The sequence below is a fragment of the Pempheris klunzingeri genome, chromosome 11 (assembly GCF_042242105.1).
Source record: "Pempheris klunzingeri isolate RE-2024b chromosome 11, fPemKlu1.hap1, whole genome shotgun sequence".
NCBI classification, from domain to species: domain Eukaryota; kingdom Metazoa; phylum Chordata; class Actinopteri; order Acropomatiformes; family Pempheridae; genus Pempheris; species Pempheris klunzingeri.
The window spans coordinates 8823738-8838749 of NC_092022.1; the positions used below are offsets into that span (position 1 = coordinate 8823738).

General features: G+C 42.0%; 1 protein-coding gene across 2 annotated transcripts; it reads right to left on the reverse strand.

Annotated features, from left to right (window-relative positions):
- Positions 1-788: 788 nt before the first annotated feature.
- prdm2a (PR domain containing 2, with ZNF domain a) lies at positions 789-7413 on the reverse strand. Of its 2 annotated transcripts, none has more exons than XM_070839541.1 (2): positions 5911-7413; positions 789-4908 (listed from the first exon to the last, which is right to left on the reverse strand). In XM_070839541.1, exons 1-2 carry the CDS (start codon positions 7355-7357, stop codon positions 3155-3157), a joined length of 3201 nt encoding a protein of 1066 aa, XP_070695642.1. In that variant the 5' UTR covers positions 7358-7413; the 3' UTR covers positions 789-3154. The 2 variants fall into 2 exon arrangements, with proteins under 2 accessions (XP_070695642.1, XP_070695641.1); XM_070839540.1 differs by having other exon boundaries at positions 789-2888; positions 3123-7413.
- Positions 7414-15012: the final 7599 nt, after the last annotated feature.

Genomic DNA, 15012 nt, shown 5'->3' on the forward strand with positions numbered 1-15012 from the left:
CTCTCTGATTCATCACTTACCACATATTATGTAAATATCTTAGTTTGGCCCCAAAGTATGATTACAAGTGTGTTATATGAGAGGCACCAACTGGAACTTGGTCAAGTCAAGTTGAGGTTTCCAAGCTGACACGTTCAGGGAACACAATGCAAAGAAAAACAGACTTGAATTTTTTTTTAAAAAGCAATGAGATGAGATGAGCAATGAAAAAATTACCTTTCAACATAATTACGCTACTATCTAAGACTTGAAGCTCGAGGAAGCAACTGTGTTATCGTTTAAGCTGCTGTTAATTAGGAGAAGGAAAGTTCAAGTACCCCGATGCTGCAATGTAGGACAAAATGGGACAAACAAATGTTAACAGTTAATAGCTTCTCCACGAATGTATTTGCTGCTTTCTCAGAAAACAGGTCACATGCTGGTGGCTCTGGATAGCTTTACATGGAGACTTTCTGGCAACCACATTCTTAATGTTAAAATACTGGAGCCGGTGGCAAACGCTTTAAAAATAGCATAAAAAAAACACGTGTCACTGCAAATGGATTTTTCAAACAGAATGTGGGAGTGCAGAAGAGATGCAGTATTACAAAATCCCCTCTATTGAATCCACTGCTCTGGTGGTTAAAGTAAGGAGAGTGTGCCACCACCTGGACATTTTCTTTCTAGTACTGCAGTGAAAGTCTGGAGTCGGATTTTGCTTCTGCAACCCATTCCCTTCATAGAGTGTATTGACTTCTAAATAAAGAAGTTACAAACAATAATGTGGTTAATTTGATTTGTTTATTAAAGAAAATTTCACACAAACGTCACATTTAACCTTAACATTCTCCATTTATTTTGAATACTCGCTTGAAAAACCTTTAGTGCAAATCATACAGAGGAACTGTTCAGAGATTGATAACATGATTTTAAATTATTAATAAATATACATGACTCAATTTACACTTCAAAATGCTACAAGCTCTTTTCACAGTTAAATAACAGTCTCCCTCACGGTCCTGTACATCTGACACATTGCAATCTGTCTGAATAAGGGAAATATTACAAGCGTGGGTTGAAAAGGCAAAAATGTAAAATAAAAGTACCATTAGTCTCTCTCTCTCTCTCAGGTACAGGCCACCGTCAAATTTTAGTTTGCCAAAATTCATATAATTCAACTCAGTCATAATGAAATAACTACCCTGTATAACACTGGATCTTCAAACTAGTAGCTTATAAAAATTTCAATTAAACAGATACAATCGCTCTTTCAGATTTGTGACAACTGGCCACAAATATTTTCACGTGCCACTACGGGGTTCCAGCAAAAATTACCCCATAAATGATCTTACATTTCCGTTTTGTGATTTATACATATTGGACTTCATTATACACACTTCACACGATAAACTGTTGACAACAGTTATACAGATTATAAGCAATGATGGGAGTGCTTGTACACTAAAGATGACAGAGACCTTAACAGACTGTTCTTTCTAATATGAAGATTTATAGTCACTGAATGGGGAAAAGCACATAAAATCATATTTCTCATAGAGCATTTTGTGAAACGGGTGCAAAATAAAGCCTACAAGCAAACTAGACTACTGTAAATATTTCAGGATTTCAAAAGAAATGCAGTGAGGCCAAGCACTGGAGTCAGCTCTGTCAGTGCTGTTCCGAATTTGACTATTATTATTGTAAGAGTGGCAATGATGCTTCCAGGCTGAACACAATATTACATAATACTTCAGTTTGGAATTGCAGTGCAAATATAAATCAAATTGTTGTGTTTTCCTAAACGTTGACAGTTTACTTATGGTAGCCTATAAACTCCAAAATCCATCAAATGAGATCAGTCTACATGAGGAGGCCCTTTTATAAAATGTGATCAATGCTTCTCTTTGAGGAATCTGCACTTTCAACTGCATTTCCACACAGAGAAAAACTAATCTTCCAGGTGGGCCACCAAAATAAATGACCTACGTGGGAAACACCAAACTGTTTATTCTCAATCACCTTTATGCCACATTTAGCCAGTCAGTATTATATACAGTACATTTGATGGCACATAAAGAGCATTATCCTCAAAATTTTCATACAAATACAGAGCAGCTAGGGCAGCCAGATTATATACAATTTGAATCTGCAAAGGCCGTAGCATTACCAATGTTACATTCACACCAATAATGAAAACACTGACTAATCAACAGTGCTGATATCCTAAACGAGAACAGAACAGTGTGACACACTGTCACACTGTGTTGCTTTTATTTCTTATTCTGGGGTTCTGCGTTTAAAAGCAATCTTGATGTGTCTTCCATGTAATTACACTGCTTATTGTAAATCAGACCAACAGAGCAACATCAGATTCAGTGTTTAAGGCCTAATTGCATCATCGTAATCCATCCTAAATTAACGTAGCTGTAGTACGAGCTCACAGCATGCAGTAAGAGTTCAAACCAAAAGGCCACAGACAACAGATAAGGAAAAGTGCAAATGCATGCTGAAAATGATTGCCACCTGCCATCATCTCGAAATAACCCACCAAGTATGAAATGAGAGCAGCCTCCCAGCTCAATTCCTCCCACTTCCTTTCCAATTTGTGACATGTAGCAGTCAGATTAACTTCAAAGTGCAAATCCAAGCCGTTGACAGAAAGTTTGCGAAATGAAGGAGAACTTTACAAAACTCCCAAGCTACTACACAAAAGCAGTCAAACACTCAGTTAAACACACCCACTCACTGCAGCATCCTTAGTCGTCTGTTTTATCCGGCCTCAACTCAGTCATTAATTGTACGGTATGATGTGGTCTATGAGTACGTGGTGTTTACAGTGTGATTAGCAGTTATCTCCCTTCAGTATCACTATGACACGAGCACGTTTGAGGAGTTCCAACAGCGGGGTCCTGAAAACAACAGAACAAAACAGATGTTTATCGTTGCACACAAAATTTGTTTTTAAGAACATGGCAGTGCTGAGATCTTATTGGCTGTCTGTTCTACGGTGTATCATCTTAAGAGCTCTGATTACTGTGCTAACCTGTATTACATGCTTATTCTGTGGTACCTATCCTCAATGAGCAAATGAGGAATTACTGTGTAAGTTTCTATGTCATCTCATATCACTTGCTTTTAACTACCTGATTACCCCTGGTGGGCTGCTGAACAGTCTTCAAGCAGTGGGACTCTGCTCAGAGCTGCTGGTAACAGCTCCGTTTGCTTCTTCTAGACTCTGGGCGGGAGGCAGCTCATCCTCACGCGGTGCAGTCTGTTGTGGCTTCACTATGGTGATTTTAATGGGGATTCCTTTGACACTGTGCCGCACTCTGCTATACTGGCGCATAGAGGGGTTGAAAGTGCGAACAATGGGGAGTTCATTCAGAGTGGTTGTCTCTTGTTTTGGCTGCATGCTCTCTTTTATAATTATCTTACTTCTTTTGTTTGAAAAGACGGTTTGCACTGGGAGGATGGCGGGCCTCTTAGCAGTGCCAGAAGTCTGGAGTCTTGTTTTATGCTGAGGTGACGCCTGTTGCTTCTCTTCCACCCGTCTATGCGGGTGCCCGTCATTTTCCTTTGTCACAGAGATTCCTCCTTCTTTCCTTTTCTTCACCTCTTTCGGTTTCTTGGGGCAGACTGCCATGTGTTTGGTTCTGCTGCGCCGCATTGTGAACTCCCTGCTGCAGTGCGGGCAGACAAAGATCTCTTGCTGCTCATCCACCTGTGCACGTGACATTTTATTTGAGGAAGGCACCGGCTTGTTCCTCTGTGGCATGACCCTTTGGGCCATCTTTTTCTTCCTTTTGCTCAGTACCTTGAACTTGACTTTTACAGGTGATTCTTGGTTGGCTTTGGACCTGTTTGAGTGGCTGGCTCTGTTCGATCCATTCAGTCCATTAGTAGAATTAGTGGTAGACAGAACTCCATTTTGACTTTTTGCAAAATGGCGTAGTGGGATGGGATTCTTTTTGGGTGTGTACCGCCTTTTATCACTGGCATTTGCACAAGCAAGGATATGCTTGTGTAGCTCTGGCATGTTATCAAAGCTTTTCCCACACTTGGTGCATCGAATCGCCGTACTAAAAGTTTGTGGGATGTTGTGGGTGGTGAAGTTTGTGGCTGAAGCCACTGAGCCAGCGGGTGATCTGTTATGGTAAGGGAATGGAGGGGGCTTAAAGCTGGGATAATGTTGGTTGATGCCAAGGCGAACATCAGGCCCTTTGATTTTGCCTCCATCTGAGGCCATGATTTTTATTGTTGTAAACAGTTCTTCAGCAGCCACGTCTACTTCACTTTCTTCCTTTTTCACCCGTTTCTCGGTTTCCTCTAGAGCATCGGTCACTGACGGCTCCGTGTTGACTTGTGTTGCGTTGTTGTAGTTCTGAGGTCTTAGTTTTCCCTTTTCCTCTTCTGTGTATGTACATTGCTGGCCAGGATGCAATTCTTCCTGGTGCTGTTTCAGGTTGCAAAGGTACACAAATTCCTTTGTGCATGCACTGCAAACATAAGTCTTGCCGACACCGTGGAGACTTGATCGATGGTCCAGCAAAGCGGAGGGTTTGCCAAAGAGGAGCACGCAGAACTCACATTTGTATGGCCATTCATCAGCATGCTCACCTACATGATGACCTAGTTCTTTCATTGAATGGAAAAGCTTATCGCACACATTGCAGATGAAATTCTTCGTGAACGTCTGCTGTTGAACATCACTTGGTGTGTTGTTAGAGGATTCGTCCTGTTCAGCTTTCTCAGAGGGTGGTGCGGTTTCAGATGGGATTTCGGGTATGGAAATAGTTCTGTCAGCAGCTTCCTCCTCTTTTGTGGTTGGTGGCTCTGCATCAACAACAGGCTCTGGCCCAGGACTTGATTCACTTACAGCAGGACAACCAGACATCAGTGGGGTGGTGGTGGTGGATAGACTTAGTGACTCTGAGATGGAGGACACAAGAACAGTGGGGTCCACAGTCTGAGGGTTGGGCACTGATACAATCTGTTGCTGTTCTATGTGATTAACAAGCATCTGTGCAGGTGCTGGAGGCTCGGTGTTGTTTTCTTGTAAGGTAATTGCAGCAGGGACTACACTCCCTGGGGCTTCGAGAGCTATTGTACATTCTATCAACACTGTGTTGCTGGTAATGTTGTAAGAGTTGAGGAGGGAATCATTTAAAGTTACAGTGGGTGTGAATGGCACTTCTGACACAGGAGTGGACTCAACTATAGGTGGATTGAGAGCTATTTGATCAGTGAGAAACACGTGGCTAGGTAGATTTATTGCCGGGTCGAGGGGTTGGGAGAGCGTGACGAGGTTTGCAGAATTCGCAGTGGCAAATGCAGTAGTTAAATTACACTCTGAAGAATTTAATGCATTTTCTGTGCAGATTACTAAGGGCTCAGGAGAGATATTTGGGGCTAGTACCTGGATTGGCTGGCTTGATGGGTGGGAAAGAGGTGGTGGTGCCAAAACTGTGATTAATGAAGGAGAAGTAGGGAGCACAGTGTGTGAGGCTGGGGAGGCAAACGCTATAGTGCATGGTGAAGTGGGCTGCAAGGCAACAGGAGTAAGAGAGGCGGGTGATGGAGTCAGAGAATTGGAGGGTAGGGCGAGTCCATAAACAAGCCCTTCTGCAACAGGCTCCACTGGGGTCAGCATATCTGGACCTGTAACTATGGTGAAGTCCGTGACTAAAGGGACTTCAGGAATCCCTAGGCTTAGATTTTGCGCTCCAGTATTCATTAAGGCCTTCTCTACGGTGCATATATTCAATTTGCCTTCTTTCAAAACTGCCTGTGATTCTAGGTTTAACGTCATTTCAGAATCACTTGGGGTCTTTTTCTGCAAACTCAAATCAAGCACAGCATCAGCTAAAGCTACATCTTCATTTCTTTTGACTGTATTCGAGAGATCCAGTGGTTGCTGGTTACAGGAATTACCGCCAGTCATGGGAGGCCAGCTCTCCGTCAAGACAGGTTTCACTGCTAAATCCTCTACAGGTCGACTTGTGTCATCCTTCTCATTGGCTGTTTGGGGCACAGGTGAACTATGTTGGGTCTCCATCTGTCCTGTACTTACGGCATCACAATCTGCCGTATCCAGCGTTGGCGTTTCCTCGTTAGATGCCGGGTTTCGCTGTGGGGAGCTTGGCGGAGATCCAGTCCTTCTTTTAAACTTCCCTGTTCCAGCAGGCAGGACAGAGAGAGAAACGGGTGAGTGAGGCTTCTGGCCGTCTGTGATGAGGGCAAGTGTAGGTTTAAGGCCATCCTGCTTCTCCAGGAGCTGCTTCAGCTTAGGTGACAGAAACACTGTTCTTTCGCTCTGCACAACTGTAGACTCTGTATTCTGAGGGAGGAGATTCTCTATTAAAGAAGATACGAGTGATGATGAGGATGAAGACACAACCACCTCCGACTCCAGTTCAGTTTTAATTTGTGGTAAAAGAGGTGGCGTCGCAGTCCTTCTCTTGGCCAATGGCTGACCTGGTATCTCTTTGCCTGTACTTGAATCTGTATTTAAAACCTGGCTGATTTGGGCGGGGTCTAGAATCAGAGCATCCAGTCGAACTAAAGTTGAAGACCCAGAATGAACCTCGGCTGATTCACAGCTACTGACTGTACTTGTTGACACGATCTTCCCATCAATGTAAAAGCTGAGGTTCTCTGAAATATTACTAGAAACATCTAGCATGTATTGCTCTGCGTGCTCCCTTTCATTCTCCAGAACAGATGCAGATGCTGTACTGTCACCAAGCTCCTTTTTGTGATGAGATGTTTCGCTGATTATCCTCTGAACGTTCTCCTCCTGGGGCAGCTGGGTTTTATCTGCATGTGAGAGTTGCAGGTGCTGCTCGTGGATCCTGCGCTCATGCCGACGCTTGTTGGTATATGTCGTGAACATCTTTTCACAGTACTTGCAAGCGTGATGGCCGTCTGATAACCCCTGTTTGTCCGGCTGAGCAGAGTCCTCTCCAGCCGACAAAATGGAAGTATTAGAGTTCGTGGGGGATGAAGTATGAAGCTGCTTGACTGAGCCCTCTGAATCCAGAGGCTTCATCTTCTCATGCTGCAACTGACCCAGATTTGAACCAAAAGACATGTTGCTCTTATTGCTTTTGTATGCATGTGCCTCCTTGTTCCCCAGTGCGTGGATGTGCATGTGTCGTTCCAAGCCTTGTTTGCTGGTAAAATGTCTCTCACAGTGTTGGCAAGGAAAAGAGCTCCAGTCTCTCTCAGTATCCTGATTGGGATGCTTGTGAAGATCTGGGTGCAGTGACTTAATCATGTCTGATTCTATGTTAATTTCCTCTTGATAAATGTCCTCATCCTCCCCCTCCTCCATATCCTCGTTGTCTCCAAATTCAGAGATGTGAGGAGAGTCCTCCATCCTCTGTGGAGGTTGTATCCAGTCTCTGAAGGAAGTCTGTCACACGGGACTTTTGACAGGAGTCACACCTATTTAATATATAAAGAAGATATTGTCATTGTGCTAAATGACACAAAATCTAACTCAAGTGCCTTTTAAAGGCTGCATCAAATGAACATAAACATCCATCACAAACAAGTGAGCTGCTTATTATTCATTTAAGGTGTGGCATAAAGTTTATTATTACTAGTAATAGCAGTATCTGCCATTACTGTTATTTACCAGTGACAGACAGCAAATTGCCACCATCTATTGTAGCTCTCAACAGATATACAGAGCTGTTATTACTTGCATTAGAATAGTTCATTGTGCATATCTTCATGATGATGATGATGATATTGCCTAAATCCTATACTATCTTTTATAACACAATGTGAATGTTTTGATGACTGTAGCCTGTTTTTTTTTTTTAATTGTTAGGACATGCAGTGTTAGGCCGTAACTTTACTGCAGAGTAGGCCATTCCTCATCTATAAAATGTTGGGAAAAAATTAATTCAACCTGGAGGACTGTCCTTTCCCTGAATATTCCAACATTGAATTAAATTATACATAAAATTGCAGCATCTTACCATTTTAATGGTCAGTGTGGAGTAGAGGGCTTTGCTGGACTGGTGAACACACTGCTTTTTCTTTCTGCTGGAAAAAGAAAGAAAATATACAAAGCACACTGATAAAAAAAAAACACATTTTAAAAAACAAACTATGAAACCAGTTCCATGATATAGCATGACTCTTAAGCTGAAGCTACCGAATGGTAAGAAGCACAAGCTGATCGCAGTGAACAGCTGTGGTGTGGGAGTAGTTCAGCACAGCCTACTTTATCTCTTCGGACATTTGACTGCTGAATAAGCCTTTGGTCCTTCCTTGTTAACTTATGCTGATGTCTCTCATGCATATCAAGGTTACATTATGAGCCCACAAACACAACATAAGCTCATCAAATCACACTTCATAACACTGCTAATTCAATGTTATTTACACCAAGTGTTGCTTTTTTTTTTTTTTTTAAAGCTACTTTGATCACACATTCACACCAGGCAACTGCCACACACACATCAATCATTAACTACGTTGTTGATAGCTGCCTTTTGGTTTACTATTGGACAACTAAAAAGATCAAGTTCGGTGCATTTCGCCATCCACACTGCTTAGTAGGACAAAATGGCAGGCTCCTCATGTGTGCCAGGTTTGTCGTGCTCTTCCACCTGCTCCTCCACGACTGCATGAACACTCACAGCATCAAAATCTGTCTGAACGTTACTCAATTTTACTTCAGTTATCCATTTAGCAGTTTGCTACTTATGTGCTGATTTTTTTTTTATTTTTTTTTTAAATGTATTGATCCTTCATGATTATTCAATGACGAGCAGTTTTCAAGCACTTGCAGACACGAGAGGAGATGTCATTAAAGATCTTATAAGCTTATAGCTTATGTTTAAGAGGATCCTGAGGTGAGTTCCTGTTGCACGAACAAACTGAATCAGTCACGATATCACAGTAGTTGAAGCGAAAATTGTTGTAACACCACACAAGGGCCTACATACTGAAATATTACAGCCAGTTTTCGTAATAATCAACCTCAATTTCCATCCATCTGCGCTGCAACAGGCTTTTTCTGCCACCCGTCACACACACACACACAACATATTTACAACAAAATTACGTATCTATTTTGTGTTATCAACACAACTCGGATTAGCTTTGGGGCACGTTCACACGCATCAGCTTCACCTGGTTTGATGACGCTTCCCCGTCCTTGCACCATTGCTAGCTGGTCACACATCACGTCGTCACATTACTGTTTTGCTACAGACGCTGCTAGCTCCTGCACTGGCTTCTCTCCTCTAAAACAGCCCTAGCACTGTCCTCCTGTTACATGAAACCCGCTTCCAGGTTAAGTCCCTACAGCCGTCCAGGTCCCGAGACGAGGCTTCGGCTAGCAAGTGAAAGGAATCAGCTGTTATCGCCATTAAAGCATCAACAGTACACAGCTAGCTGCAATGCTAGCTCGCAACCCCTTGCTATATTTAGTATAAAATGCTCGACATGGCCGTCATGAAAGCTGACTGCTTTGACAAAATGCATGTTCCGGTTTCGGTTACATACTTGTGTTTTAGTTCAGCCAAACAAACCGCCGTGGGACGGTTTGAAATAATCCTCTTCTGCAGGTTGTGGACATTTGTGTGTTTTCTACCCTAATGTGCCAACAAGGTTCTGGCGCTCTGATTGGTCAGAAAATGTGGACGTCAAATTTGGACCAATCAGAGAGAGGCTTGTTAAGACACAGACAGGAAGAAAAAAACATCACAGCAAAAGGCAGCTGACACCTCAGACTAAATTGAGAATATTAGCGCATCACTGCCAGTCAGTGTTAATAGTTTCATCAAAGTGTGCAGATCTAATGGTATGAGGTGAGGTATTACAGATATTTATCTAGCTCACACATTCGTGCTGTCTCCCACAAGGTTTTAGGCTTGATGAATGGAGTATTAACATAAAACGGTGAGGAGTGCTAATTGAAACTGTACTGCTTCACATTCAGGCCCAGATACCTTTACCTACAGGCTCCAGGGTTTAGTTTTGAGCTTTGATTTCTCCACACTCTCTAAAATACAACGCAATTTTCAAATAAACTTCATTAAGATGATTAGCTTTAATAAGTGGTGTGACAAACACGCATAAAAATCATTTAAAAATGTCATATTTTATTATATGCTGAACAAACCATCCTTGCAGTGCACATATTTGACCTCTAGAGGGCGCAATACAATAAGGTCTCAATATAAAGAGGTGGGCAATAACTTCTGTGCACTTCTGTGGATGGTACTGCAACTGGTCATTTACATCAAAGTATGTTTGTTTGTTGTTTGCATGGCAAGAGCAGTTTATTCTAAATGTGTAATGTTTTTAACTCTTGCTAAATTGATGCTTTGGTTATTAGCAATTGCAATATGTACAGTTGTAGTATCAGGTTTTTCTCGTATGTATCTTTAAACAGACTTAAAAAGTTACATAAGACAATACTTTTAATCTAGATATTATGCATGCATCTTTAACTTGCTTTAAGTTTATCTTGGAAAGGATGTGCTAGTTCATGGGCTATTTGAATTTGGTTGTTATAGCCAGGCCATATGCCATTATCCTGAATTCCCATTGTCACGTCTGCTTCACAGCTGCTGAAAAGCGCAGAAGCCAAACCGAGCTGACAAATGGAAGATTTATGATGTGCTCTAATATGTGTTCTCTTCCCCCGTCCACCTCTCTGTTTTCTCCAACAATTGTCAATTGAATCACAAGGCACTGGCTCATATAAAACTCACACCTACACTTGTGGAAAACTACCCCCTGGTTTCACATGCCAACATAAAAGGCATTCTTCGAGACGATCTGTAGGAGTTCACCACACCCAACACATATACATCTGTGACAGCATCGTGCAGCACATGGGTGGTGTTCTCGTGGCGCATGTATGGTATGTCTCTTGTTCTAATGTTGTATGTAGGCTGAGTGGTGTTTCGCCATCAGACGACATGCCAGACTTCTTCGAGCCATAATGAACGATCATAAACAACTCTACTCCAGGCCTTTGTGCCTCTCTGCAGTTTAGGTTCAACCTCCTAAACTTTGCAGCAAAGTTGCTGATACAGTGTAGTGTGTTGAAGTGGCATGACTCTTGAGGAACAAACTATATTAGACAGTATGAAATTCTCACGCATAGTTAGTTTGGTGGCAAGTTGACCGTGATCATGTTTATTTGTAGCTCGTAATAGTGAGTGACTCCGGACGTATCCAAGGTTCCAGCATGTCTGTCACAGCTGATGGCAAATGCAGCTGTGGGATTATGATGAGCCGTTCAAAACTGGGTCTGGTGGTCAGACACACACGTCAAATCATCTTATAAGCAGGTGCTGACCGCCTGGAAGCCATGACACACACATGGCCAAGCAGTCGAATTCTGTCACACTATAGGAATGAGTTTTGCTAGAACTGACAGCAGTTCCATGGAAATGTAGCTGTATCAGAAACTGAGCTGTTGCTGCATCATTGCTTATTGATAGAAAATCTTTGCAACGTCAACAGATGCTTTTTAATTAATCATTTATTTATTTCTCAGTTTCTCTCCAGGTGATAATCTATTTCATCACCACCATCTGTAATGAGACACAGAATTTATACATACTCCTATTTTATGATAGTTTCACATTTATGAGTGCATGCATGTATGAGGTTATATCTGCAGGTATAATATACGTACACACACTGCAGTAGTGTTAGATCCAAGTTAGATGTTTTGTTCTTGTGCCTACTTGGGTTTCTGCACATAAAAGAATGCTAAAAATAAAAATGAAATTAATAGCAATCAGGATAAATGAAAATGTTCCGTATATATTCAAAACATGCTTTGCAGATGCCAGTAAATGGTCTGAAAGTTATTAATATTCTTGAGGACTTAATGAATAAACAGGAAACTGAGCACAAAGTGTGCCCCAGATTACATGCATGGTAGCGTATCCTGTGGCAGTGGGCGCCGGTTTGTGCCAATGACTCGGTGCACAATGAAACATTCACCATCTAACATGAACATGGGACACAGACAAAGAGAGAGAGAGAGGGAGAGGTGGTCCACAACGTATCTGTGTATCAGGCAGATCAGTGAGCAGGGCTTTGGCATGAAACAATAAGGGTCCCTTATAGGAGATGTGTAACACACAGCACAGACAAAGCCCTGCCTGTAATCAGACAACATGACATGTCAGTGGGTCGAAATAAAATTTTATTGCGCCGTGTTGTGGAATGCCAGATGTTCAGGAAAGAACATGTAAATGTGAACACACAGAAAGCAATCTGTACAGCACGAAAAGTATTCTACTGCTACACATGAACAATACTTTGCATAAGTGCACTAAAGTGTAGCCTTCTGTACTGTGTATTTATGTACTGACAGTACACACACCACCCGTGCTAATAATCTCCCAAAGTCCAATAAGCATGCATGTGCTGTCCAGAATCACTGCCCCCTTTTCACTTGTGCACACACACACACATTAGTAGATGCACCCTGACCCCCATAAAGTAGCACGCCACATATAAAGACACTGTACACACACTCACTTACATACCACACACACCACCGATCCCTCTCCCCTTTCACTGTTTTCGACGCTCTACTGACGCACACAAGCAAATTCAGCTATTCCTTGCATCATCCATACTGCGTCTGACCACACACACGGACACACTGCCTGTCACCCAACTTTTTCCCCCTCCCTCGCCCCTTCACCCTCCACAGCCACCCGCTCTATCCACCCAGCTGTCTGCGACACTCAAAGCCCACGGGCCTATGGGCTAACATTTATCTCATGACATCACAAACCCCTGCACTTGACATGTGGCGCTCCTCACACACAAGCAGACCTACACACCACCATAGAGCTCCAACCACTGTAGGACGGCGTTCATGTCAACTCCATGAGGTGAAGACTGTAGTGAAGACATACAGTGTGTGTATCTTGCATGTCTATTATAGTGGGAAGGCTTTCTCCCACAATAACAGACATGCAGGGCTCCTGAGCTGGTGACACTAAATTGCCTGTAGGTGTGAATGTGTCATATGAGTGCTTCTGTCATGTTTGCAACCCTGGAAAAGATATGCGATCTATAGAATGGATTTTAAATGTTACGTAAGGGATCTATTTCAGTATATGTTTCTGGTATCACATAATATTCCACTATGATGGTTGACAGCTGTAATGTTTTGATTAGCAAACACACTGAATATATTTGCAATAATTCACAGTTTTGGTTTTGTGCTTAAAATGCACAATTGGGGGAAAACATAAAGTGAATAATTGCAGGTGTGCATACTTGATGAGTTTGGGCAGGATTTATCCATAGGTCACCCACAAGTTTGCTTAAAAGGCATTATTTGTTTCCCTTTTATACAGGTTAATTATCTATTTTGTGAGATTTTAGCACCTTAACAGTAAGGAGAACTGGAGCCAATATACCACTTCATTCACTTCACCTCACCACCCAGTGCAAACCTCCAAGGTTTAATTGCAAGTTATAATAATAATAATAATAATGATGATGATGATCATCATCATAATGATATAATATAATCAAAGAACCCTTTATATGGAGATTATGCTATTTGCAAGAGATTATGCTATTTGACAAAACTAATGGATATTTAATGTAGCACTGAATTGTATTCATTTGCATTTTTGTTTCCTTCCTTTTTCATTTCTTCCTGGAGGTGAGGTGATTTTGTATGTCATTAATATCTGTATTATGAATTCTTAAGATACAGTACAACTTGTTTTATATCCTGTCTTAGTTAGATCCCCGTATTGAAAATGAGACTCTAAAAGGAGACTGTACATAAACATCCACCGTGATGAACAGTGAAGATACAACTACGATTTCACAGTTGATTCTAGCTTTCTTTTTTTTTTACTTTTTTTATTGATTTTAGGTATGTTTTGAATTGCTAAGAGTGAGCACAGCCTTACCTCACCTACCAAAGAGAATTAGCCTGATGCCCCATATTTATTTTAAGCCCTGCATCTGAAAGAACCTCATTTCTCTATTGTTACACAATCTGTGCTTTCTTTACACTGTTAGGATTAAAATTTGCTGAGTGTGCACCAACAGTCTTCCTAGAGATAAAAATTATGACCCATTCAGACCACAGGTTTCTTCTGTGCAGAATATATCCCAAACAGGCAGCTCACAGTCAGTTATAAGTGGCCTGGTATTTCTGGTTCTCATCATACAGAGAAAGTTACAAAAACACACATTTCTCTCTTAAATTAAAATACATCTGTCTGTTTTTATTTAGTGGGGAAGATATTTCCTCATCCATCTGTCTGCTAGAGCCGAGCAGTCTCTTCCTTCCTTGTTTTCCAGTCTGCTCTGAATGAGGGAAACTTTGTGTCCAGTGGTCACTAAATTCTGATAATCCCATTAATGGAGTCCATTTCATGTGTACACATACTGTATAATCACATACATTGTGTATATATTTACAGATACAGTACATTACATGTACAAACATACGTGAATATGCAGATCATTGACACACTTGTTTATGCAGGCGGTTTTCAGTCTGGAAATTAAATATGACACAGACCTGTGTGTGTGCGCTGAAAGCTTATGTGTCATGAATCTGACTGAGGCTTTCTCATTGAATCACACACTTTTATGGTGTGTCTTAATAGCTACTTAGGCTGGGACATTTTGCTGGGACATGACTGTTATGATAGGTTTACCATGTGTTCATCTGCACAGAGTGCACAGTTAGTGACTTAGGTCTATTTCTAAGTGTGTGCGTGCGTGTAAATGCACATGATCGATGCTGGGCCCACCCAGGAAGTGACTCCACCCTGTAGCGATGCACAGAATTCCCCCTTGCTGAAGGGGAGAGAGGGAGCTACTGGCAAGCAGCTTCACAGCCACGGCCCATAGCCTCTCCATCTGCCCCTCTCAAAAGACTCCATTGTTCCCAGCAGTCTGAGGCGAGAGAGTGAGCTAAAGAGAGTTATGAAGCTCGCCGGTGGGGCAGAGGCTGGGGTGGTGGGCGTTGGGCCGCTGCCTAAAACCACACGGAGG

Bases quoted from the DNA above. Each gene is read 5' to 3' on its own strand.
- prdm2a (XM_070839540.1), bottom strand. From the start codon at position 7,357: ATGGAGGACTCTCCTCACATCTCTGAATTTGGAGACAACGAGGATATG.